This window comes from Lithobates pipiens, unplaced genomic scaffold, assembly GCF_037356315.1.
Source record: "Lithobates pipiens isolate NorthernLeopardFrog02 unplaced genomic scaffold, aLitPip1_a1.2 Scaffold_19, whole genome shotgun sequence".
NCBI classification, from domain to species: domain Eukaryota; kingdom Metazoa; phylum Chordata; class Amphibia; order Anura; family Ranidae; genus Lithobates; species Lithobates pipiens.
Window position 1 is genome coordinate 406,660,456 of NW_027507764.1, and position 27,604 is coordinate 406,688,059.

Here is a 27,604-nt window from a genome sequence, read left to right on the forward strand (position 1 = left end):
AGCAGTGGGGCATAGCAATTTAAGTTCTGCATATGTGGATTCAACTTTAAAAAGCTATTTTTTTACTCTCAAGGAGGGAATAAGGTATTCGCATGCTCCCAACGGAAGGTCTTTACGAAGCAATAATGTATTTAGAGTGGTCTGATAATGTAGTGCTTCCCAATAATGTTGCATCTATTGAAGGAAATGCAGGGTAAAAGTAGGATTTTTTTTGTAACAGCTTACCTGTAAAATCATTTTATTGGAGTACATCATGGGACACAATTTCAGCTGTAAAAAAATGTTTTGAAAAGTCAGCAGCTAAAAAAAAGTAGCTGCCGACTTTTAATAAGGAGACTTACCTTTCCAGGGCGTCTGTGATGTCGGCCGCCGAGGCCGACATGTCCCTGGGCTCCCCTGCGCCGCTATTCGTACTAAGGGAAACAGGCAGTGGAGCCTTGAGGCTTCACTGCCCGTTTCCTACTGCGCATGCGCGAGTCGCGTGGCGCTTTGTGAATGGGACGCGCTGTGTTAGGGAACACACAGTTCCCAGAACACAGTGCGCCCCATTACCCAGAAGACCGAAGATCACAGAGGAGCAGGAAGAAGGCAGATTAGGAAGACTGCCTAGAACAGGGATTTCTGACCAGGTAAAAAACATTTTTTTTTTTCAAATGTTTTTATTTTTAATATTAATGCTCTTTTTTTTTAGGGTGGCCCTCCACTTTAAGTACTTAATGGGTTATGGGCCACCTTCAGATTTTGACACTGGTATACCCAATGCAGGAAGTTGACTGCCCTATATAACCCCTCCTCCCAGGAGTACCTCAGTTTTTGTTGCGAAGCAATATACTTAAACCCCATAAAAAGAGGGGCAGGACCTCTGTGTCCCATGATGTACTCCAAGAAAAGGATTTTACAGGTAAGCTGTTATAAAAATCATATATTCTTTATCTTACATCATGGTACACAAAGTAATAACATAATGGGACGTCCCATAGCAATGCTACTTAAGGGGAGGGAGACACAACCCGTAGGGCACCCCCAGACCTGAGGACTTAATGCTGCTTGCAGGATGCTGCCTGCACCTTAAGGAGATATCCTTATTCCTCCTTACATTCACTTGATAACATTTTGTGAATGTATGCACTGAAGACCAGGTTGCGGCCTTGCAGATCTGAGCCATGGAGGCCTGGTGACGCACTGCCCAAGAAGCACTAACCGTTCTGGTAGAGTGCGCCTTAACTTGAAACAGGGGAATTTTACCCTTTAAATCATAAGCTTGAATTATCACTTGTCGAATCCACTTAGCGACAGTGGATTTCGACGCTGTCTGTCCTTTTTCTTGGGACCCTCTGGCAGAATAAATAAGACATCAGTCTTACAAATCTGAGCAGTTGTCTTTAAATAGATTCTCACTGCTCTCACCACATCAAGACAATGTAGTGACTTTTCTTCCCTGGAACATGGTTTTTAAAAAAACAATGGCAGGACAATATCTTCGTTCAGGTGAAAACCTGAAACTACTTTTGGCAAAAAGCCTGGGCGAGGGCGTAACACCACTCTGTTCTCATGAATAACCAAATATGGCTCTTTACAAAAAAAGAGCAGCCAATTCAGAAACCCTCCTTGCTGAGGATATAGCAACCAAAAATACCAGCTTCCTTGTCAAAAGGACTAAGGGAATATGCTGTAATGATTCAATGTTTTTGTAACACTGACAAAACTAAATTCAAGTTCCAAGGGCTCAAGGGTGTTTGTTTTAATCATCCCTTGCATAAAACTGCGCACTAAAGAATGCGTAACAATCGGCGGTCTTTGAAATAAAATCGATAAGGCTGAGACTTGGCCCTTAAAATAAAGTTAAAGGAATACTGCGTTGTGAACCTGCAACCTAGCAGCCAAGACAGCTTGTAGACAAAAAGCAAAAACTGTGAATAAATAAGTGCAGCGCTAAGGTTGCAAAAAGCTAATTTGCATAAATAAATGATATAAATGTGACTTATAAATATATCAAATAAACAGAGATTCATACATAGTGAAATGCGAATCAAACACTTTTTCTTTGATTCACATTTCACTATGTATGAATGTCTGTTTAAGTCACATTTATATAATTTATTTATGCAAATTAGCTTTTTGCAACCTCAGCGCTGCACTTATTTATTCACCGAGACTTGACCCCTAATAGCACTCAGCGCCAACTTCATCTCTACGCCTAATTGTAGAAAGGCAAGAATTCTGCCTATGATAAATCTCCAAGGGTGCCAACCCTTGGATTCACACCAGGAAACATAAGCCTTCCAAACTTTATAATATATAGTTCTGGAAGCTGGTTTCTTTGCATTAATCAAAGTTGAGATAACTGGCTCACGCATACAAGATTTTTGGAAGGAGATAACGACATGTATTTCGGGCCTCTTGATGGTGCAGATTCCACTGACTGTGAGGGTTTGCCTGCTGGGGTTAGGAGGAGGTAGTACCTACGAGGGCCTTGCGAACCCTGCTCACTATCCTTTTGTATTATGGGAAAAAGGCTATATTGCTTAAATGGAAGAATGCTAATGCTCCTGATCTTAACTTTTGGAAAGGCTTGGTTAATGGTATGCTGCCATATTACAAGGCTACATATATAGCCAGGGGATGTCTTAAGAAATTTGATAGAGTGTGGAGGGTGTGGTATGAAGCTGATGACACTGTGGGGTGTTGATCTCCTGGGGATGATGATACTGATTTATGGTATGTACAACGACCTCTGTGATATAACTGGACATAGTATGATGTATGGAAGGGGGAGTATTCGGGCTGTAATTAAGTGAAGGGGAAGCCCTATAACGGCTGATGACATATCTGTGAATGGCAATATAGGAAGGTACTTCATGGGGGCATTCTGTTATTGACCTGGGTCTCTGCGATCCACTGTGAGCTGTGACAATATGGGAGGGGGTTTGGGAGGGTGAGGTGGGGGGGAGGGGTGGTCTGGGTGGTAGTTAGGAGATGTTAATGTTAGTCAGGAATGACTGGACCCTGCGCGGTTCTTCTTTTGTGGTTTCTTTTTTTTTAAATTTTTTTGTTTTTTGTTTTTTGTTTTTGTTTCTGTTACAATGTAAACCTCAATAAAAATAATTTTATAAAATAAAAAAAAGTTGAGATAACTGACCTGGAAAGCCCATGTTTCTTCAGAATGTGGGTTTCAATAGCCAGGCTGTTAAATTTAGCATTCGTAAAGAAGGATGGAATATTGGCTCCTGTGAAAGCAGATTTGGTCTTAGTGGGAGGGGCCATGGACCTTCCACTGCCATCTTTACGATTTCTATGTACCATGACCTTCTGGGCCATGCCGGTGCTACCAGAATTTCCGTCTTTCTTTCCAGCTTGATCCTGCAAGTCGTGGGAGCAACTGAATAGGAGGGAATGCATAGATCCCACTGGGTTACCAGCGCAAATGGATCCCTTGTACTGGACACAAAGTTGACTAACTTCATGTTGAAGTTGGATGCTAAAAGATCTACGTCCGAAGTCCCCCATCTTTGGCAAATAGCCGAAAAAGAGACCATTCCCCCGAGAATAACTGCTGGTGATTTAAGTAGTCCATCTGCCAATTCTGTACTCCCAAAATGAAAACTGCCGACAGGCAGGGGACATTCTTTTCTGCCCGAGTTAGAATATGGTTCACCTCTGAGCTGAGAGACTCTTGGTGCCCCTTGGTGTATGATACAGGCCACAGCCGTGGCACTGTCAGATTGGATCCTGACAGGACAATTCTTTAACCTGGAGGTACAGGTTTTCAAAACCAGACACACTGTCCTAATCTCTAAGATGTCGATGGGCAGGGCTCTGTCGGATCTTGACCACTGTCCCTGGACAGTCGTTTTCTCTAGTACTGCTCCCCAGCCTGAGAGGCTGGCATCTGTCGCTACTACTTTCCAGATAACTGGTCTGAAGGATTTTCCTTTCAGCAGATTCTGGGTTAGTAACCACCAACTGAGGCTTTGGGACACTCTTGGTGACAGCTGAATTGGCAAGTCCAAAGCGTGGGTCATTTTATTCCAAGCAGACAGGATACTGTTTTGCAACAGTCTCGAATGGAACTGTGCATAGGGAACCGCTTCGAATGAAGCCACCATCTTTCCTAAAAACCTAATGCAAAGGCGGATTGAGGGAACTCTTTTTGACCTGACCACCCGTACCAGCTCTTGTATGGAGCTGATCTTTGCCAGAGGCAAAAACACCCTTATCTGGGCTGTGTCTATGATCAGGCCCAAATACTCCAGCTTCTAAGCAGTTTTAAGGAAGACTTCTCTAGTTTGAGAATCCAAACCAGACTTTCCAGGTAACTGATTGTAATGTGTACACTTTGCTCCAAGCAAACCACCGACTGGTCTATTAACAATAATCGTCTAGGTACACCAAGAAGAAGAAGTTATGCACTGTGCCCTTAGACTGGCTAGAGGTGGGGCCAGTACTTTTTTTTGTGAACACGCAGGGTGCTGTAGCTAGCACGAAGGGCAAGGCTACAAACTGAAAGTGCTGCTGTTCTACTTCGAACCGCAGAAATATCTGATGAGCAGAAAATATAGGGACATGCAGATATGCATCTCTGATGTTGATGGATGCCATAAGTTCTGTTCCTTGTAGGATGGAAACTACTGACTTGATTGACTCCATGCGAAAGGAGCAGATCTTCAGGAACTGATTTTGATTTCCTAGACTCAGAATGGGTCCGACACCCCCATTTGGTTTTGGTACCGTAAACAGGTTTGAATAAAACCCCAAAGCTCACTCTTCTGTGGGGATCTGTATGATCACCCCCTGAGCCAATAATCGGTCTAATGCTTGAAAAGGGGATTGCCTTTCCCCTGGGTCTTTGGGAATGTTTGATCGCAGGAAATGAGACGGTGAGAACTCACGGAATTCTAGTTTGTAGCCTAGAAACACTGTGGCGATTACCCATCTGTCCTGGATTTCCCTTTGACAGACTTCTAAGTATTTCAGAAGTCTTTCCCCAACTCTGGTCAGGGGGGAGGCCTCTTCATGATGAGGCTTTAGTATTCTGCTTTGCAGATTTGCAGCCCCAGGTCTTCTTTTGTGCCTGGGTCTGACCCTGAGGTTTTCCTCTAGAGTCTGACAGCGGAGGCTGTCACCAGCCACTGCCTAGAGGCAGATGCCTGTGGCGCAAGAGAAAAAGTCAGTTAAAATGAAGGACGTTTAAACTGTCTTTTGACTGGCAAATCGTCTAGATGTATTCATCCAAATAGTCGCTCCCTATGAAAAGGGAAACTAGTCAGAAGCTTTTTGCAAGGTGCTTCGGCAGACCAATCTTTTAACCAAAGGGTCCTACACATGTGTACTAGCAGAAACGCAAGGCGAGACGCCTGGTGAATAGAATCCTTCATAGCATCTATGGCAAAGCATAATGCTTTTGATAGCTTGCCAACTCCCAGGCCTGTTGTGCAGGGAGCTCTTTAAAGAGCCTCTGTGAATTGGCCCTTTAAGGACTGACAGATGCCTATTGCTGTGACTGCAGACTGAGTAACGGCCCCTGCTAAGGAAAAAAAAGGATTTTAACAGGAATTCCAACTTCTTATCTGTTGGATCCTTAAGCATTTGTGCATTGTCTACTGGATGAGTTAAACACACTGGAAATCACAGCGTCAACTGCTGGAACGTTCCATTTTTTGGTGAATTTTTCCTCCATGGGATATAGAACTGAGAATCTCTTTGGATAGAGAAAATGCTTATCCGGATGATCGCATTCAGCATAAATAAGCTTTTCTAGTAATGCATAGACCTGAGACGCATGCAAAAGTTGGAAAGGTTTTAAAGAACCCAAGGAGGAAACCGGACTTTCAGCTGTTAGGGGTAGCCTGAAAGTGGAGCGAACCATTTCCGTAAGGATTTGTACCTCAGATTGTGAAGCTGATTCATCAACGGTTTCCTCCGCAGAGGAATAATCAGCTTGTTTTTCCTCTCGATCGTCTGAGGGTAATACCTCATCCTGTTCCCCACTGTTCCCTTGGTAAAGCGTTTGGAGTGGCAGAGAGGAGTCTAGCATGCTTCCTATGCCCTTGGATGGAGGATGCGATTAAAGCCGCTAATCTTCCTTCTAAGCGCTGCAGGGCAGAGGAAAAGACATCTTCAGTCACGTATACAGGGGCTGAAGTGTGAGAAGCAGTTACACCACCAATCAGTTCCAAAGACTCACCCCAACTTGCCATATCTGGCATCTCCGGAGAGGACAGTGTGGAGGCATGGCTGGAACCTTTGGTGCCTTAGAAGTAACCTTGGAGGCCATAGTGCTAGGCACAAAAGCAGAGGCACTATAAGAACGGTTCTATTTGCTGAGGAATAGTAGGAAAAACAATGGCAGCATAGATTAATCTGATGCTAAACAATGTCTTTTCCTGTACTGAAAACGCCTGTGTACACCCTTCACGTGCTCCAGCACTCCTGTATCCTTGCTTCAGCTGCTCTGGTAGACACCTTTAGTTCTCAGAGCATCAGCTTTTAAGTCCCTCAGGTGCCGTGTGTGGACTCAGTGTCCTTTTGAAAGCACACGGCGCTGACCGCTTAAACCACGCCCCTTCCTCCTCCTCCTTTGAAATGTAAAACCTCAGCCCGTGTGCATGGACGGCTTTGGGTCTGAGACATAAACCAGAAGGAGAGGAGGCCGCAACTGCCATGCGGAGATACTGTCTCCTTGAGAAGGGCTTGTTGTCCCAGGCAGATCGCATTTGGTATCACTCCACCTGTTATAGGAGTTGGCGCTATACAGGAAGCATTGGCTTATGCAGCTCTGCAGCCACTTACTTCCTCTACCAATGGCTTTTTTTTTTTTTAACAGAAGCTCTACCAGTGGATTTACTCACAACACTGATGCTCTGGAATGGTGGGTTGGCAACCCACAATCTTGGTTTGCCAACCCGCCATCCCAGAGCAGGAGGTTGCGGGCCACATTAGAGGGCTCCGCGGGCCACATGTGGCCCCCAGGCCACTGGTTGGGCACCCCCGATCTAGCTGTATGTTTTGCAGATTTATCCTTACGGGCAGAAGTAAAGCTGTTCATGCACTGAATATCATGACAGCGCTCTACTTGTGTTTGCTTCCACTGCCAGAAATGATCGCTGTCAAACAGCCCTCAATATCCATTAGTCTCCTTGTGAGCAGTATGCTCAGACAGCAGTGGAGGGGAGGAGGCAAGCTGTCAGACCATATTGCTCAATAACCACAGGATGAATAGGAAGAGAACCACAGCAAGTGCCACAGCATTTGGTCCTCTGTGGAATTTAAGATTGTGAAGATGTAGTGATACTTCTTTATGAAAGCTAGGACTTCTGATAGCCTAAGAATCCAACTGCAAGCTCTTCCCACTACAAATAACTGCCTCCGCCCTAACCGAGTCTCAATCGTTTCCGTTAAAAAATGGGCGTTCACAATTAATGCTGCATAATGAAACAAATAGGCAATCCGGAAGGGAGAGCCAGCCGCTTTTCAATTGCAATGGCAGTTAGGCAGTTATGTAGACCTGGAAACTTAGGTGTGGAGATCTACACATCAGAAATAATTAATTTAAAAGGGTAACTCCAATTTGAGGGAATAAAAAATAGCAAATAAAAATTATAATAATTTATACAATTATTGTAATTACTGTAATTGAATGTTATTAAAAATTGCCTTTCCTTTTCAATCTGCATTGTTGTAGTTTTCTGTAAAAGGCAATGCAATATGGCAACCTGGAGGCATTCTGTACACAGATGGACTAAAGATCACCCCCCCAAAAATGTAATTTCCCGCTTGTGTGATTGGCTGATTTTGCCAGAAGTCTGCACCAAGATACAAGTCAGATATTAGGCATCCCCTGTAACAAAAATGTCATTTTTGGTGAGATACTTCAAAAGGGAAATCGTGTGTAAAGGGATGCAGACCCTGACCCTCAGAGTCCTTCAAGTGCAGCAGCGGATTAAAAATTATAAAATTCCTTCCATACAGATTTATTCTGCACATGGGCACAAAGGGCTATTCCTTCAGAAGTGCAGAAACATATCAATTACATTTTAGATTTGTCACCTATTATATAAAATGTTAGCTAGAATATGCTTGGTTTCTGTGGGCAATACATAATTATCCTTTTCCTTTGTTTTTTTTGTTTTTTTATGATGTACAAGGTGTAAGAATAAGAATCCTTTAAAAAAAAAAAAATGCACCAAATTTAGCAACCAAAATGTCATCTACAGTACAATGTTCCTGTGAGCGAATGGTGATGTTAAAGGATAAGTTCACTTTTTGTAACATGTTACACCCGTATTCAGGGTGCAAAATGTAAGACAGGATGTTACAAGTTCTAGACAGGTATATGAATTTGGCACATTCTTCACCACTTTTAGAATGCATGAGGGACACTTTCACAAAATCAGCCTGTGCCAGTCTCTATAAATTCCAGGGAATGTATATCCAGTGCTAAGTGAGCACATCTACTTCTGATCAAAAAAAAAAAAACAAACATCTACTAGCAGTATAGGCCCTTTAAAAAGTCACTAACAAGCAAAATCACTAGCAGACCATACCTGACACTCTGTAGATGCCTTCACATTTCATGCCATGTTGCTCGATGAAATCGATGCACTCTCGGAACACTGCCGGTAGTCGGATCCCATCACACATCATGGTCCTTTCTGCCGCTTTAGCCAGTGGGATTCCAAACACTGGACGCAACCTGGGCACATCTACAGGGGGAGGCTCTGGTTCTGCTGTGGGTTTCTTTTTTTTCTTTTTCTCCTTCCATTGTTTGACCACATCGGCAGCAGTCAGGTCCTTGGACTTCTTCTCTTTGTGCTTGTCTTCTTTGTGCTTCTCCTCTTTAGGCTTTTCCTTTATTTTAAAGTCTTTCTCCTTCTTCTTGGAAAAACTTGGTTTCTTAAATACATGGATCCCCTTGGATCTCTTCATTTTGGACGGGCTTTCTGCTTCATCTCCGGAGCTATCCTCCTGGAAGGCAGCATAACCTTCCGCTGGAATACAAAAGGAACAAGGTTAAGGTTATAACTATAAACAAGTTTAAACACTTAAATGCATACACTAAAGATGCATTACATGAGAAAGGATTACCAAAGCCTTTTAGGATAGCTAGAGACCTTATAGCAGAACTGATTGCCTGGAAGCACAATTTCCCTGATTAAAACTTCCAACTAAAGAGCCAATGAGCCACTGAGCTGGTTAAAAATATTTTTGTTTTCATCAAAGTAGTAAATGGAGAGCCTTTAAAATAAAAAATAAAAATAAAATAAAAAAGTATTTCTGAGACGGACATTGAGACTGCCATAGCCAATTTTCATCCTGAAAATGATAGCTTCCAGGCTGTCATGTTTAACCTCGTTTGAAAACTTTGCTTCAGTTACCTGGAACAAGCATGTAAATAAGGATTCTGGACTCTGATTTTACAGATAGACAAATGTGTTTCCAGCCAGCCCAATTAGAAAGAGATTGGTTAGATGTACCCATGTGTCTCAGGAAAGTTTGGCTTTAAAACATAGAAAAAGGCTCCACCTGCTAGCACAAAATTGGAAAAACAATTATGTTATACTTCATATTTACCAGATTCTATAAAAAAATTTTTTTTTTTTTAAATATGACCACAAGAAGGATATAGTATGTACAAAACCACTATTTCTTGATCATACATCATGGGACACAGAGCCTTCATTACATAGTGATTGGCACCTTTGGTGATTGGACACCAGTTAAGCCTAATTAAGGAGAATTCCTCCCCTATAACTCCTCACATACAGGGAGCGCCTCCGTTTTTTCGCCAGTGTCTAAGGTGGTCACGCAAAACATGTGCTGTGAAGAAAGCTCTATTTAGGTCCCTGTGGAGGCTTGGATCCAGAAAGGCTTGAAGAAGGCTCTATTTACGTCCCTGTGGAGGCTTGGCCCGGATCCATATCTCGGGCCGATATTTTGACTCCAAAGATGGTATGGTACCCGGGGCTCGTCATCCGAAGAAACTAGGTTTCACCTGTAAATCTCTCCTTGGAGAACTGGGCTCTGACGAAAGCAGGCTTGGTGTACTATTAAGACAGTGTCAGGAAAGTTCTGGCAGAGTCTTTTACAGGTCCAGGTAAGAGGTTGCTCTGAGTAGGAACCCAAAAAAACCTGAAGGTTGGCACAACGCTACCCGCCGGGATGGGTGAAGGTCTGTTCTTAGCAGTTCCTGCGGCAGAATATATATATTGCATATTATGAATTTCTTCCGAGAGTAGCCGTATGTCATACCTGGTTTCAGCCACTAGAGGAAGTAAAGAGCAACCTGGTGTATGCCTACATGCCTTTCCAGGATACATCATTAGTGAAGCCAGTCTCCGGACCGCTCACCTCCTCCGCTGCAGGCTCTGATACAGGTAATGCTTATAAGGGGGTCCCGTAGTCTGAGGGTCCACCAGGCTCTCTACGTTGGTCCTCCTCCTCCCACTCGTCCACCGCCATGACAGTCCTGCGAGCGTGCAGGGGGCGTGCTTTTACAGCCTCAGGCAGGCAACAAAAGGGGGGTGTGGTTGCGCCGCCGTGCACGGGCTCCAGTGCATAGGCCCAGAGCGTCAGAGCCCTGTAAGCAGGTGGACACAGAGCTGTGGGCAGTACACATCCTAAGTGGTCAGATCCAGGCAAACCTAAGACACCTACTCGGCATCAGGTTGTGCAGTATTAAGCATATATGTGTATTGTAAGACTTTTAGCACAACAGTGATTGCATATGTACTTGTACCTCTGCTTTGTAGCTTGGGACTATGTCTCCTCGTAAGAGGACCTCAGGGGGTAACAAGGGCACAAAGAAGTCATCGCCTAAGTCTAGGGGTCCTAAATATGCCTGTAGATTACCATCCCCCTGCAAGACTGGAGCCAGCCTCACAGGACGAGTCAGTGCCCCTGTCAGGTTTTGCAGCCTCTCCCAATGTTGCAGCCCCAGCATATGTCACAGAAGATTCCTTTAAGGCTATATTGGAGGGTTTAGAGGGAAGGATTATGAATTTTATTTCAGCTTCCTTAAAAGATAGCAGGAAAAGGGGTAGATCCACTCCCTCTGCTGCAATTTCTCTTTCTTCTGACAATGAATAGAGATCCCTATCCAGGTATAGGGATCAAGAGCAGTCAGATGAATCAGAGGAAGAGGAGAGAGTTTCCTCCTCTCAGGCACTTAAGAGGCAGATCCAATAATACACCGAGTTGGTGCGTACCACATTCAGAATGCCCTCTGCTGAGGCCGCCACATCCTCCGTTTCTGCCTTGGGGGTCAGAAAAATCCCAGAGATTGCCTTTTCCTTTCCAATTCATCCTTTAATGGATAAATTGTTGTATGAAGACTGGGGACATCTCGATAAACTGTTTTCTCCTTCTAAAAGGTTTTCTATGCTTTATCCTCAAAAACCTGACCTGTCCGCTGGATAATGCTCAGGTGTTCAAAGATCCAACTGATAAGAAGCTGGAAACTTTATTAAAAGCCTCCTTTTCCATGGCTGGCGCTGTAGTCCAACCTACAGTCGCAACTGTTGGTTTGTGTCCATTCCTCAAGGAACAAGTTAAGCGGATGCTTAATGTCCTTCCCAGTAAGGAAGTGGAGAGCTATGCAGACCTTCCTAAGGTTCTATGTTTTATGACTGATGCCATTCTGGATTCTGTCCAGCAGGCATCTTGTTTGTCTCTCCTGTTGGTACACACACGCAGGTCCCTTTGGCTTAAGCATTGTGCAGCGGAGCTTTCATGAAAAAAATACTTAACTGGATTCCCATTTAAAAGGGGAGTGCTTATTTGGGGATGACCTAAATAAATTCATCCAAAGAATTACTGGTAGTAAATCTTCACTTCTACCAATAAAAAAAAAAAAGAAAAAGAAAACATCCATCATTTTAACGTTCTCTCATTCTCCATCCCCTGGAGCATCAGGCTCTAAGCAGTGGTGACGGCCTTTCAGAGGAAAAGGCCCAAGGTCACGCCCAAGGGCAGAAGATGACTTGGGGACGAAAGTCTGCCAAGCAGAGCCCCAAAGCATCCCTATGAAGGGTGCCCCCACTCTGCTGAGTGGGGGGAAGGCTCCTGCAGTTTGCAGGATCCTGACGGGAAGAGGTTCAAGACAAATGAGTAGTCTCCTCAGTATCTCTGGGCTAAAAGCTAGAGTTCCAGGAGCTTCCAACATCTCGTTTCCTAAGATCCAGTAAAGCAAAAACCGCTACTTCTGGCCTTAGATCGTTTACTATCCCAGGGGGTGATAGTAGAAGTGGACCGAAAAGATCAGGTTTCAGGGTTTTAATCGAATCTCTTCACGGTTCCAAAACCAAATGGGGATGTCAGACCCATCCTAGATCTAAAAGATCTGAATCAATTTCTGCACATTGGGTCATTCCGAATGCAGTCAATCCATTCTGTGGTCTCCAACCTTCAAGGGGGAGAATTTGTGGCATCAATAGACAAAGGATGCATATCTTCATGTGCCAATATTTCCCGCTCACCAAAAATATCTAAGGTTCGGGGTAGATCAGCACCATTTTCAATTTGTGGCCCTTCCTTTTGGTACGGCTCCTCAAGTTTTTACAAAGATTCTAGACCCTCGCTTAGTGAATCTAAGAGCTCAGGGCATAACTGTGGTAGCTTATATGGACGATTTGCTACTCAGAGCAATCAGTAGCGCACCTGAACCACAGTGTTTTCAAGACAGTAAAACATCTGGAAAGCCTAGGTTGGATTATCAACCTAGAAAAGTCTTTCTTGCAACCTTTAAAAAAGGTTGGAATATCTGGGCATGATCATAGACACCGCTCAAGGCAGAGTGTTTCTACCAGAGCCAGAGGCCAAAGCCATAAGAACTCTGGTTCGAATAGTTTTAAGCAAAAGGAGTCCCTCCATTCGGCTTTGTATGACATGGTTAGGAAAAATGGTCGCCTCTTTTGAGGCTGTTCCATTTGCCCAGTTTCACTCAAGGCCTTTGCAGAGAAGCATCTTCGCGGCTTGGAACAAGAAGCCTCATGCCTTGGATCTTCCTATGTGCCTATTCCCAAGGATACATAAAAGCCTCAATTGGTGGTCACGAACCAAAAATCTTTTGAAAGGCAAGGCATTTCTTCCACTACCATGGAAAATCGTAATCACGGATGCCAGCCTGACAGGCTGGGGAGCAGTTCTGGAAGAAGCATGCACGCGGGGGAAGATGGTCCGCAACTGAAAGGCTCTTGACCATCAATATCCTGGAAATTCAGGCAATTTACTTGGCCCCCATGGACTGGTCTTACAGACTACAGGGTCATCCTATTCAAATACAGTCAGACAATGCCACGGCAGTGGCTTACATAAATCACCAAAGTGGCACCAGAAGTCTGGTTGCCCAAAGGTAGGTGAATCGCATACCTGCATGGGCAGAAAGGCATGTTCCCTGCCCATCTGCGGTCTTCATCCCAGGGGTGGAAAATTGGCAAGCGGATTTTTTTAAGCAGCCAGGAACTATGCCCAGGTGAATGGTCTCTACACCCGACATATTTCAGATCATATGTCACAAGTGGGGTACCCCGGATGTAGATCTGTTTGTGTTCAGATTCAACAAGAAACTGGACAAATTTGTGGCAAGAACAAAGGATGTACTTGCTCAGGAGTCAGATGCTCTGACAATTCCATGGAATCAGTACAATCTAATCTATGCCTTCCCTCCAAATCCGCTTCTTCCGCGGTTCCTGGGGATAGTCAAAAGGGAAGCAAAGTTGGTCCTTTTAGTAGCCCCGGCTTGGCCCAGATGACCTTTGAATGCAGAGATCGTAAAGATGGCAGTAGGCAGGTCTTGGATCCTTCCACTCTGGCCAGATCTACTCTCACAGGGTCCAATTTACCATCCTGCTTTACAAAGTCTAAATTTGACAGTTTGGCTGCTGAGACCCACATTGTAAAAGACCTTGGGCTCTCGGATTCAGTCCTTTCCACTCTGGTCAATGCCAGAAAGTCAGCCTCCAGGCTTATTTACTACAGAATCTGGAAGGCATATGTTTCCTGGTGTGAACCCAGGGGATGGCATCCTAGAAAGTATGTCATTAACAGGATCCTGGCCTTTCTCCAGTCAGGCCTAGAGATAACATTGGCCTTGAGCACTATCAAAGTCAGTATTTTTTCAGAAGCCACTTGCTTCACATTCCCTTGTCCGGGCCTTTGTTCAGGGAGCACTGCGATTAAATCCACCAGTCAAACCTCCAGTGTACCCATGGGATCTGAATTTGGTCTTGTCCGCATTACAGGGACAACCCTTTGAACCATTGCACCATGCTTCTTTAGCGCTTTTAACTAAGAAACTCTTGATAGCCATATCCTCCACTAGGAGAGTATCAGAGTTGGCAGCTCTTTCTTGCAAAGAGCCGTATTTCATTATTCATAAGGACAGAGTAGTGCTGCGTCCTCATCGGTCCTTCCTACCCAAGGTGGATTCAGGATTCCATTTGAATCAAGATGTGATCCTACCATCCTTTTTTCCAGATCCGCAGTCTGCGGAAGAAGAATCTTTGCAAACTCTTGATGTGGTAAGAGCAATCAGTATCTATCTCCAGGCAACCGCTCAGATACGGAAAACTGATTATTTATCCCGCCAGAAGGCCCTAAAATAAGACCAGGCAGCTTCGAAATCCATTCTTTCTAGATAGATTAGACAGGTTATTTTTCAGGCTTATGGGATAAAGAGGAAGACCCCTCCTTTTCAAGCGCCCTCAACTAAGGCTGTTAGTGCTTCTTGGGCCTTGCATCACCAGGCCTCCATGGCTCAGATATGCAAGGTTGCGACTTGGTCTTCAGTCCATACATTCACCAGATTCTATCAGGTGGATGTAAGAGGGCAAGAGGATGCCGCCTACGGGCGCAGTGTACTGCAGGCTGCAGTTTAGTTCCTCTGGTCCGTATGCGGTCTACATTTCTGATCTGTGTCTCCCTCCCCTCAAATTGAGCATTGCTTTGGGACATCCCACTATGTAATGAAGGCTCTGTATCCCGTGATGTATGCTCAAGAAAATAGGATTTTTGAATACAGCTTACCTGTAAAATCCTTTTCTTGAGAGTACATCAAGAGACTCAGAGCTTCCGCCCTTCTATGGGTTTTACATGGTTACTCATTGCTAGGCTACAAAACTGAGGTGCTCCCCATATGAGAGGGGTTATATATGGGAGGAATTCTTAATTAGGGTTAACCAGTGTCCAATCACCGAAGGTGCCTACCTAACCCACTATGTAATGAAGGCTCTGTGTCCCGTGTTGTTTTTTCAAAAATACCCTTATAACCCTTAGGGCAAAGAATCACAGAGGATGCAAAAGAAATTAGCTTTTTATAGTGGCAATTAAAATGGTTGATAAAAAATAATGTCTTTTATTTTGCATTGTTGTTTCACTAGCTATGGGGCTCAAACAATTATGATGCCAACCCGCTGTTACAAACAGGCAGAATCTAAGGACTAAAAAAACAGAACCTTTAGATATAAAAATGGGTCCACAAAGGACTAAACTAAGGCTAAATTTCCAAACACAGAAGACACTCGGATGCAACCAACCTCCAGAGGCATACAAGTGGAAAACATCATGACATCTTGCTTAAAGTCTTTATTCTTAAGCTTAGAAAATAAAATCCTCTTCCTGTAGATTATCTTTAGGGATTTATGGTTTAAATATTCAGTTGAAATGTGCAAACCTAGTTGGTGGAAAACATTAGGAGATTTTAAAGTAGATGTAAACCCTACTGGTTTACACTGTATCATAATTAGTTGCCATGTTTATATATATATATATATATATATATATATATATATATATATATATATATATATATATATATATATATATATATATATATATATATATATATAACATTTTTCCTGACTACATGTAAGCACTCCAGCATCAACTGCAATCACTGCAAAACACTTTGCTTTTTTGGGCACACTACATTTCAGAGCATGGCTCTGCACAACAATATCAGCTATACTTGTAGTCATTGTTTTGCATCCCCATTGTCATCAAATAAAGATTCTCTCTCCCTAGGGCTGTATGTGTGGCCTCGCTCTTTCCTTGGGTCTCCATCCCCACAGCTCCCAGGATAGACTTTTTGGTAACCCTGGCGATGCAGTACCGCCATACTTACAGTAACCGCTATATATGCTATGTGTCTGCTCTGGAGGAAGTGGAATTTGTCCATGAAACAACTCGAGCTTACTGGATGCTATCAGATCTTCAAATTTATAATTCAATATTTATTCTGATCCTATTTACTTTTTTTTTTTTTTATTGATCATCATATTTACTACCAATGGCTTATATTCTCGGTTACTGCAATGGATTTTCATGCAATTTATTTGTATATATGGTAATGCTATCTATCTCTCTCTATATCTATATAAAATTACCAACACTAAGTATGTGTATATATTAATGACTTTATGCTATCCCCATGTATATAGAAGAAATTACCAACACTCAGTATGTGTATATATATATATTATATATATATATATATATATATATATATATATATATATACACACACACACACACACGAATGCTTTTATGCTATCCCTGTGTATATAGATAAAATTACCAACACTCAGTGTGTGTGTTTTTATGCTATCATGTATATAGATGAAAAACCAACAAATAGTTATGCATCAACTGTATGTCAACTGCAAACACTGTTCAGGACTAGTGTTCCAGTAGTGTCAACAGTAGACTATGCATGTATAATGTGTCTTTACACAGCTAGCAATAAACTCTCCCAGGAATGCACAAGACAAGGCAGGAGCACAGTTGTCACCTCAAAACATTGAAGTGCCTTAGCAAGGCCCTTTATGGCAAGATCACCAGGTGCTTTTTTTTTTGTTTGTTTGTTTTATATAAAAAGAAAAAAAAAAGCTTCAGATTAAAAAAGATTAAATAAAACTTTTGAAAATATACTAAAATTCTGAACTGAGATCTTTGTCATTAATGTCACTCTTGCAAAGGTTTTGTGGTGTCATTTACCAAATCCCCTTAGTTCTGCAGAATTACGTATTTATAGTTATCTGTTACTACTTTCTGTATTCATAACAATCTGGCTCTTCAAGTAATCATTGAACACATCTATAAAAAAAAAATGCTATAAAAGAGTTAGTTCACCTTCAATTTGGCAAAATAAAAACTCCTATGCATTATTCCATTGCCCTCCCATCTCTAGGTGGCAGGATGTACTGAACGTTGGATGTACAACCCCAGCAACAAAAACTAATGAGCACACACAGGGTAGGGAACGAAGAGTGATTGTTTGCAAGTTGCCGGTTCTGCACATTCAATATTAGGTACATCCTGCAATCTAGGCAAGACGGAGAAGGAAGAGCTATTGAATAAGCAGCTTGAAAAGTAAGCATTCTTCTACCACAAGGAGATTTGCATAATATTGCATCGATGAAACAAACATAGGGGTTTGTGTTGTTTTTTGGCAAATGTCATTAAAAGGTGAAAAAAATAAAAATAACGAATAACCAGCCACATCTCATGCTGGACAGAGGCACCACAACAGTTCTGTGAATTATTATTTTTTTATTTTACTTGAAAGCAAGTCATATTTTTATAATGCACTTCAGATTAGGCATATGGGAAATACAAGTTTGAGTCAAAGGAGATCATTTTAATTGAGAACCTCAATCAGAGTCTTTGCCTCCTCAAAAGGATGACCGCCAGGACACAATTATAGGAAACTGTACAGAAAAGAAATGGGATTCTGTAGGATAAAATGTTTTGTATATTGTACACCCTTAATCAACTTTTCAATTTAACACACAGGATCAAACACTACATTTTCAAAGGTGGACAAAGTTATCCTTCAAAATTTTCTTTGTGACAGCAAAGTTTTAAATGTGTCACTCAGTCCTCAAGAACCCGTCAGCCAGCCATTATGCTAATGCTCTCCAAATCAATAAGTATTACAAGAAACCTCTCATGAGAGAAACATAACAAGTTGCCAATGCTGATGACTTCTAGCTTCCTGTTTTGTCCCTCTTGCTTCAATATTTTTAGCCATTAACTCAGAAAACATGGAAAATACGGACCTCTTGCCTTTTCTGATATGTATACTTATTCAGAATTGGTGATACAAATATTTAAATGAGGTATATCAGTGTAACAGCCAGGCAAGTAGCATTTTTTAGGTAATCAAATGATGGCATGCTTCAAGTTTTCTTATTGTAATCTTTACCTAAAGACCAGTAAGAGAAGGATATAAAACCAATAAATCACTGGAGACAAGTACTTGGGCTGGTAATGACTTAAGATAGCCATACATTGATTGAAATTTAGCTGCGATCCGATCCAGCTATGGGCAGGCTGATTGTACCCAAGTTGATACATCGATCGGCTTGGGTACAACCAGCCTGTTGGATTTTTTACAGCCCATTACTGCGGGTGGCTACAGCCACTAGCAGTAATTGCATTCTGCTGCCTGGTACGGTTCTTCCCCCTCCTAACACCTCTGCTTACTAACCTGTGTAGAAAAGTATATACTTACCTATTAGCCTGCTTCGGTCTGATCACATGATCCCTTGCACTAGCCAGCGGTGGCTGCAGAGCAGAGGAGAGAGCGCTCAACAATGGTTGGGAATGCACGGGAGCAGTGACTGACCAACATAATACAATGTACACTGCAAAGACTAATAAAGACAGGAAGACTAGTCACGTCAAACCTTTAAATAAGAGAGTGATGTTATAAGTAAAGGGTATTATAGGCTGTCATCTCAAGTAATGAATCAGCCATTAAAAATAAGGGCAAGCAGCCTCAAGCAGACTACACCCTATGTGCGCCTCTGATTATGGCATCAGATATAATTCCTGTTTACTACAGGAGACTTTCCAGTTCAATACAGCATGTCACAGGAGGAAAAGCAACACTTCCCATGTCTAGAACCAATACTCTCATAAAAATAAAGAATATGTAGAAGGATGGGAAGAGGGAATACCATCTTGACCGATGTGTTTTTCACAAATACCTGGCATACTTATGAGCCATTGACAGAATGGGAACAGGAGTGATGTATGTTTTAGTGTGGGTGGACATTGCCACATAATTTGGGAGAGGTCGGCCTCATTCTATCCATCCCTGTACATGAGGTTTCCCTCAAGCAGCCAATTTATTTTTGTCTCTGCTGCCTAGTTTTGTGTTGTGCTACAAACATATTAGCTATGCATATTTTATAGACTGCAATATTTTTTTAGCTGCAACAAATATAGTTATTCTGTTATAATTTAGTTTTAATGCAAGTAAATGAATGTTATAAGTAGCATAATAAAATACTTCTAGGCTTAAAGATGTAACTCTGCTTTAGCCGAGAAAAAAATCTCCAGGCTAAAAATTTGTTCGAACGCACAAACACTGTTAAAGTCTATGGGACTCGAACGTGAAAAATCAAAAGTGCTAATTTTAAAGGCGAATATACAAGTTATTGTCATAAAAAGGGTTTGGGGACCTGGTTCCTGTCCCAGGGGACATGTATCAATGCAAAAAAAAAGTTTTAACAATGGCTGTTTTTTCAGGCACAGTGATTTTAATAATGCTTAAAGTGAAACAATAAAAGTGTAATATTCCTTTAAATATCGTACCTGGGGGGGGTGTCTATAGTATGCCTATAAAGTGGCGCATGTTTCCCATGTTTAGAAAAGTCAGAGAGCAAAATGACATTTCTAAAGGAAAAAAAAAAGCAATTTAAAAGTACTCGTGGCTATAATGAATTGTCAGGTCTTGGCAATACAGATGAAAGTCATTGAAAAAAAAACAGCATGAGGATTTCTCCCAGTCCATTACCAGGCCCTTTGTATCTGGTATGAATATTAGGGGGAACCCTGAACCAAAATTAAAAAAAAAAATTGCGTGGGGGTCCCCCCAAATTCCATTTCCAGGCCCTTCAGGTCTGGTATGGATATTAAGGGGAACCCTGCACCAAATAAAAAAAAAAAAAAAGGCATGGGGTTTCCACCAAAAATCCATACCAGACCCTTATCCGAGCACGCAACCTGGCAGGCCGCAGGAAAAGAGGGGGGGATAAGAGAGAGCCCCCCCCCCCGAACCGTACGAGGCCAAATGCCCTCAACATTGGGAGGGTGCTTTGAGGTAGCCCCCCAAAGCACCTTGTCCCCATGTTGATGGGGAGAACGGCCTCATCCCCACAACCCTTGCCCGGTGGTTGTGTGGGTCTGCGAGCGGGGAGCTTATCAGAATCTGGAAGCCCCCTTTAACAAAGGGGACTCCCAGATCCCGCCCCCCCGTGTGAAATGGTAATGGGGTACATTGTACTCCTACCATTTCACCCAAAAAAAGTGACAAAGAAAAAAAAAGAAAAAAACCACACACACAGCTTGGCACAAGTCCTTTAATAAAAGCAAAACAAAAAAAATGCCCGGCAGAATGAAGAGCAACTCGGGTGACAGTTCTTAAATAACCAAGGATGGGGCCACCCATGACGTGTGGACGGGTGACCCTGCCCCGCTCTGATGCAAGGGGGAATGCCAGGGTTACCCAGTGACATGTACGGGTGACCCCGCCCCCTCTGACGCAATGGGGGTTTCTCATGATGTGTCAGAGGGGCCGGGGTCACCTGTACATGACACTGGGAAACCCCAGCATTCCCCCTTGCATCAGAGGGGGGCGGGGCCACCCACCCACACATCATGGGTGGCCCCATCCTCGGTTATTTAAGAACTGTCACCTGAATCGTGCGTCATTTTGCCGGATCATGGATCGCAGAAGCATTACATCGCTGTAATTTTTGTTTCATTTTTTTTTAAAGGACTTGTGCTAAGCTGCGTGTGTGGGTTTTTTTTACCTTTTTTGTCACCTTTTTGGGTGAAAAGGTAGGAGATTCTGATAAGCCCCCCCCCCCACCCGCAGACCCCCACAACCACCGGGCAAGGGTTGTGGGGACGAGGCCCTTCTCCCCATCAACATGGGGACAAGGTGCTTTGGGGGGCTACCTCAAAGCACCCTCCCAATGTTGACGGCATGTGGCCTGGTATGGTTCAGGAGGGGGGGGGGGACGCTCTCTCGTCTCCCCTCTTTTCCTGCGGCCTGTCAGGTTGCGTGCTCGGATAAGGGTCTGGTATTTACATTTTGGCATGGGTTTCCCCTTAAAATCCTACCAGACCTGGAGGGTCTGGTATGGATTTTAAGGGGGACCCCTATACCATTTTTTTTTTTAATTTGGTGCAAGGTTCCCCTTAAAATCCATACCAGACCTGAAGAGCCTTGTAATGGAATTTGGGAGGACCCCCATGCAAAAAAAAAAATTGGTTTGGGGTTCCCCTTAATATTCTTATTAGACCCAAAGGGCCTGGTAATGGACTGGGAGGAGTCCCCATGCCATTTTTTTTCAATGACTTTCACCTGTATTGCCAAGACCCGACAATTCATTCATTTTTTTCCTTTAGAAATGACATTTTGTGCAGGGACTTTTCTAAACACGGGAAACATGCGCCACTTTACAGGCATACTATAGACACCCCCCAGGTACAAAATTTAAAGGAATATTTCACTTTTATTGTTTCACTTCAAGCATTATTAAAATCACTGCTCCCGAAACATCAGTTTTTAAAACTTTTTTTGCATTGATACATGTCCCCTGGGGCAGGACCCAGGTCTCCACTTTTTATGACAATAACTTGCATAATTAGCCTTTAAAATTAGCACTTTTGTTTTCTCTCATAGACTTTTAAAGGGTGTTCCACGGCTTTCGAATTTGCCGCGAACACTCCAAATTGTTCGCTATTCGGCGAACAGCCAATGTATGAGTCAAACTCATGTTCGACTCGAACTGACAGGTCATCCCTAGCAGGGAGTTGAGCAAACATCGCTGCAAAGATAGATAGATAGATATAGAGTTTTAAAGAAGAGATATTCTACCAGGAAAAGCAGAGTGAGCTAATCAGAAACATAAAAAATTACAGTGTATACTGTATTATGCAAGCAAACTTAGTATCCTGTCTTGGAAAGGCTGCAGCTCCAACATTAGCAGCTTGGAATGCATTGGTTAACAGACCCCTCCCTTTTTTATAAAGCAACCTACTCGAATAGATGTATACCTCAAAAGTTTGATAAGGGGTGCGCGTGCGTGTGTGTGTGTGTGGGGGGGGGGGGGGGGGTTGTTTTGAGTCTCCACTCACTGTCTGATTGACTGTATTCCTAACATACTTCACATGGTTTGGTTGACTGTCAACTTGCTTGAATTATGCAAAACATTACCGTATTCTTCTCCAGAATATTCAACTGTATATGTCAAGGATATGCAATTAGCGGACTTCCAGCTGTTGCAGAACTACAAGTCCCATGAGGCATAGCAAGACTCTGATAGCCACAAGCATGATACCCAGAGGCATGATGGGACTTTTAGTTTGGCAACAGCTGGAGGTCCGCTAATTGCGTATCCCTGGTATATGTGCTTCTTTCCTCCTATTGTGGGAGATAATGTGTGGAATTTGCCATAAAAGTGGATATAAACCCGATTCATGAAATTTGAGCTGAGCACATATATCCACAGTGTTTTCTTGTCTCTCTTCAACATAGTGTTCCATAGCTTTCTCCTGCTCCATTCTTCTGTTATCAACATGATAACTTCTGACAAGTTCTCAATCAACTGAGATAAAAGCAGCTTGAGTTTTGTATTGGGGAGGGTGCTATAAATAGATTAGAAGTGTGCTGAACTATTTAACCACTTGAGACCCACGCTATAGCCGAATGACGGCTACAGCGCGGATCTCCTTTTCCGGGACTACGTCTATTGACGTAGTCCCGTGCACGAGCGGCCTGCGCGCCCCTGAGGGGCACGCGCGGCGCGCTCTGTGATCGGCGAGTCTACGAGACTCGCCTGATCACCGATCCGTGCAAGGGGTCGATCCCGACCCCTTATCACGTGATCAGCTGTCAGCCAATGACAGCTGATCATGTGATATAACGGAGCCGGTAATCGGCTATTATTCCTCCTCGCGCTGACAGCGCGAGGAGAAAAAAAAAAAGCCGATCACGGCCAGTCCTGCCAGTGCCCACCTGCCAGTGCCCACCTGCCCCCTGCTTTGCCTGCCTAAATAAAAAATGTGTCCCCCCTGTCAGTGCCACCCAGCAGTGCCCATAGTGCCACCCAGCAGTGCTCACAGTGCCACCCAGCAGTGCCACCCAGCAGTGCCCACAGTCTTCCTAAACAAAGGTGCTGCACCCCAGTGCCACATATCCGTACCTATCAGTGCCCCTTAGTGCCACCCATCCGTGCCACCCATCTGTGCCATCTTATCTGTGCCCGTCTTTGCCCATCAGTGCCGCCTTATCTGTGCCTATTAGTGCCGCCTTAACTATGCCCATCAGTGCCCACCAGTGCAGCCTATCAGTGCCCACCAGTGCAGCCTATCAGTGCCCACCAGTGCAGCCTATCAGTGCCCACCAGTGCAGCCTATCAGTGCCCACCAGTGCAGCCTATCAGTGCCCACCAGTGCAGCCTATCAGTGCCCACCAGTGCAGCCTATCAGTGCCGCCTCATCAGCGCACTTCAATGAAGGAGAAAAATGACCTATTTGCGAAATTTTATAACAAACTATTAAACATGATTTTTTTTTTTGCATCTTTTTTTGTTTGTTTAGCAAAAAATAAAACTCCCAGCTGTGATTAAATACCACCAAAAGAAAGCTCTATTTGTGGGAAAAAAAAATGATAAAAATTTCATTTGGGTACAGTGTTGTATGACCGCGCAATTGTCATTCAAAGTGCATCAGTGCTGAAAGCTGAAAATTGGTCTGGGACTGAGGGGTGTTTAAGTGCCCAGTAAGCAAGTGGTTAAAGAGTAAAGAGGAGGGCCAGCTTAAAAAAAAAAAAAAAAAAAATGTAAAAGTCAGCAGCTGCAAACACTGTAGCTGCTGACTTTTAATAAGCAGACTTACCTGTCCAGGGCGCCCGTGATGTCGGCCGCCTGAGGCTGACCGTCCCTTGGCTCTCGGGTCGCGGCGCCGCCATTCCAACTAAGGGAAACAGGCAGTCGAGCCTTGCGGCTTCACTGCCCATTTCCTACTGCTCATGCGTGAGTCACGCAGCGCTTTGTGAATGGGGCACGCTGTGTTCTGGGACACACAGTTCCCAGAACACACAACGCCCCATTCCCCAGAAGACACCGCACAGAGGAGAGAAGACTGAACCTCACCACGGAGTAGGAAGAGGCAGATTAGGACCATATGCCTAGCAACAGGCATTTCTGGTATGTTTAAAAAAAAAAAAACGTATTTTTTCAGTTTTTTTGCTAAATTTTAATGTACTTTTGTTTTTCAGGGTGGCCCTCCACTTTAATGAACAGTTCTGAACGTCTCTACCTAGGAGAGGGAGTGTGTGCCTTTCCTCCAACCAGCTGTCTCAGCTGTATGCCCAGGCTTCACTGCAGTGTTGAACGGGAAGAGAAAATCTAACACCATCTGGACTTTCTAAAGAATATATAAAGATGAAGACAGCAGACATGCAAGTAAAACTTGTGTAGGGAGATTTGTTTCATCCCTGTGTATCATATGAGGCTGTTATACTTCACTGGGTATATGTGAGGGCTTACATACACTTTAAGTCACCTCTATCTTCTGTATGCAGAGACATCTTACATCCTTAGTGTAGGGAGTGTGCTGTATAAGGCCTCTTTCACACGGGGCGGATCAGTAATAGTCCGCCCCGTGAAGATCCGCTCGCTCAGCGGGGATCGCTCCGTTGTCCCCGCTGAGCCGGCTGCGGACAGGGCGGTCTCCGCACACTGTGCAGGGACCGCCCTGTCAGCTCTCCGCTCTCCTCTATGGGACCGTGTGTCCGTGTTCGTCCGATCCGCTCTGCAGACGGATAGAAAAATAGGATTTTCCTCCGTCTGCAGAATCGGACTGTTGCGGAGGCGGACAATAGCGGGTGTCTGCGGATGCTCATCCACAGACACCCGCTATCCCATAGGGATGAATGGATGTCCGTAATTCATCCGCAAACGGATGGATGAAATACGGACATACCATCAGCATGTGTGAAAGGGGCCTTTGTCATAGGTACTGTTCTGTTGTATACTGCGGTTTTTCTTTTAACATCACAATAGCATGTCATTGCAATTTCTGACATGCACTTAAAGTTTTGTACATTTTTTCATTTTGAAAACTGAATAAATACAATTTTCAAAAAAAATTACATTGTAGTCTACCAAATCTGCCGATTACCATCGCTACAATAAAATTATATTTGTATTTGGCCTCTTTCACACTGATGTCCCGTTCAGGCCCGCCTGTCAGTTTTTCAGGCGGACCTGAACGGGTGCTCCATAGAGGTCTATGGAGCGTCGGATGTCAGCGGTGACATGTCCGCTGACATCCGACCCGCTCCGATCCGAAAAAGTGTAACGGAGGAAAAAGCTATTTCTCCATCCGTCTGCGGATCGGATGACGACGGGCACTGCGGTCCGTCGTCATCCGATCTCCCATAGGGGAGAGCGGCGCTGTGACAGGTCCGTCCCTGCGCAGTGTGCAGAGACGGAGCTGTCATCTCCCTGCTCAGCGGGGATCGGCGGAGTGATCCCCGCTGAGCAAACGGATATCCACGGGGCGGATCAGAACTGATCCGCCCCGTGTGAAAGGACCCTTTAAGTTTATTTTCAGAGACTCATAGCAAACAGGATGTAAAGTATAATATAGTTATACCACAGTTATGAAGGTTATCTCAATTTCTTTTAACCTCAGTGGAGTTGCCCTTTAATACAATTGCACACCAGCCATATAGAAATGCCCTCATGCAGACAGTGTGAAAACAAATCCCAAATTCCTGGTGCTCCTACCTGAGGGTACAACAGTTAAATCAGTCTGTAGAACCACAAAAGAACTAGGTAGACAGTAAACATTGCATCTTTATAGGAGTTACATAAAGTGTTTTAGTGGATCTCTACATCTGCCTGTTGCGGTGTATCATATTGGAACATGATGTCTTTATCCCTAGCACACATGATAAAAATATTGAATGAGGCGCATGCGCGTGATCACGGGAAATGGCGGAATAATCACCTCTCCACGCCACGGACCTCCGAGACTCGGCTGACACAGCACCGATCCCGCTACCGACATGACATTTTGGAATTACTGCGGCTGCTGACGTTGCCAGGTACTGGGGAAATGTACAGGACACAAAAGTCTAAGCAGAAACAGCGTTCCCATCAGAAAGCCACCCCAACCACAGTAACAAAATGGTGCCCGAACCTCCCGTGACCGACGACTCCACGAGGCTCTCAACGGCGGTCCCTTTCCCCAACAGACAGCCTGCTGCTGTTCCCCCACAGATCTGATAAGCCCTGTGGCTGTTTCTTTTGAGGACTTACTTTCTAAATTCAGACCCATAGTGCGGAATGAGATCTTCATGGCTTCCCGCAGGCTCTCCTCTGATCTAGGGACCCTAAAGAGCTAACCAATAAGAGTAAAGAATGGATTTAGCTACTACAGTGCTCTGGCGGGTCATGTGGACGAGGTTGACAAACTGAATATTGAACTTGAAAATCTGTGGGATAGGCTAGAGGATGCTGAAAATAGGGCTCACAGGGATAACCTTCACATCGGTGGGATCCCGGAGGTCATAACTGACTTACAGAGCACTGCCACTGCTTTCCTTCAGGAACTGGCTCCAGAGCTCACACTAGTTTATGGCCTCCTTGTTGCCTGACCTCAGATGCCATTTTCACAAACTACAGTCTCACCTTCCACCTTCTCAGTTGGAGCCATCTTCTTCATCATTTCACCCCAGGTCGTCTCACGTTCCCTGCACGCCATCCTAAGCTTCTAACCAAGGCCCTTTGATCCCTTCAGGCTCAATGTTTCCAGGATGTGCCCATTGGTTGAAGACCCCAGTCCCCTGGGATTGGTCCACACAAAACATTTTGTGCCTGGGACTCCCCTCAGGCTCTCTTTCATCTGTTGCCTGTCCTGGGTTGCAGCTGCTGGGACTTACCTTGTCCCTTTTCCAGTATCACACAACCACCTAGTGCCACGGTGATGTTATTTTGTATCGGTCTACATGACTCTATACATTGTAGTACATGGTTTTATTTCCACAGGTAGGATGCACTTGCACATGTGGGTTTTTCCCACCCTAGGCTGCCCAATTTGAGAGATGGCAAGCTGGGATGGGACTCGCCCACAGCTGGTGTGTCATCTGCAAAGTTATTTGGTATAGCTCATTTTGTGTCTCAGAGCTCCCTGTGGCCAAGGGTCAGAGTAGCTACTTTTGTTGTGTGGCGGGCAGAAGCACAATTTATTTTCTACCCAGATAGCCTATCTAGCGTGCCGTTTTGGCCTGCTAATGGACGCTCCGTCTAACCTCTATTTTTCAATAAACAGTTTGGATCCTCATCTCTTGCCTTTGTTCCACAAATAACTCTATTTGAGTTATAAAACCATGTTAATTCTTGATCTGTTACGATGCTTGCCTTACCATTACAGGTTCTGCTAAGCAGTTTCGTTATAGCTTGGTCTGGGGGCAGTGCTTGTCGCCCACCCTGGGCGTCTCTGCACTTCAGTGGACGAACTGGGATGGGTGCGACCTAGCTTTGCCACCAGGACATATTGTTCTCTTTTTATCCTGTTATTT

At 44.0% G+C, this 27,604-nt stretch overlaps 1 protein-coding gene across 1 annotated transcript in view; it reads right to left on the reverse strand.

Annotated features, from left to right (window-relative positions):
- RALBP1 (ralA binding protein 1) overlaps positions 1–27,604 on the reverse strand; it is a 128,195-nt gene that overhangs the window by 41,177 nt on the left and 59,414 nt on the right. The window contains exon 3 of the mRNA XM_077492453.1: positions 8,544–8,987. Within this exon, the coding sequence (XP_077348579.1) occupies positions 8,544–8,987 (444 nt within the window). The remainder of the gene's footprint in view (positions 1–8,543; positions 8,988–27,604) is intronic.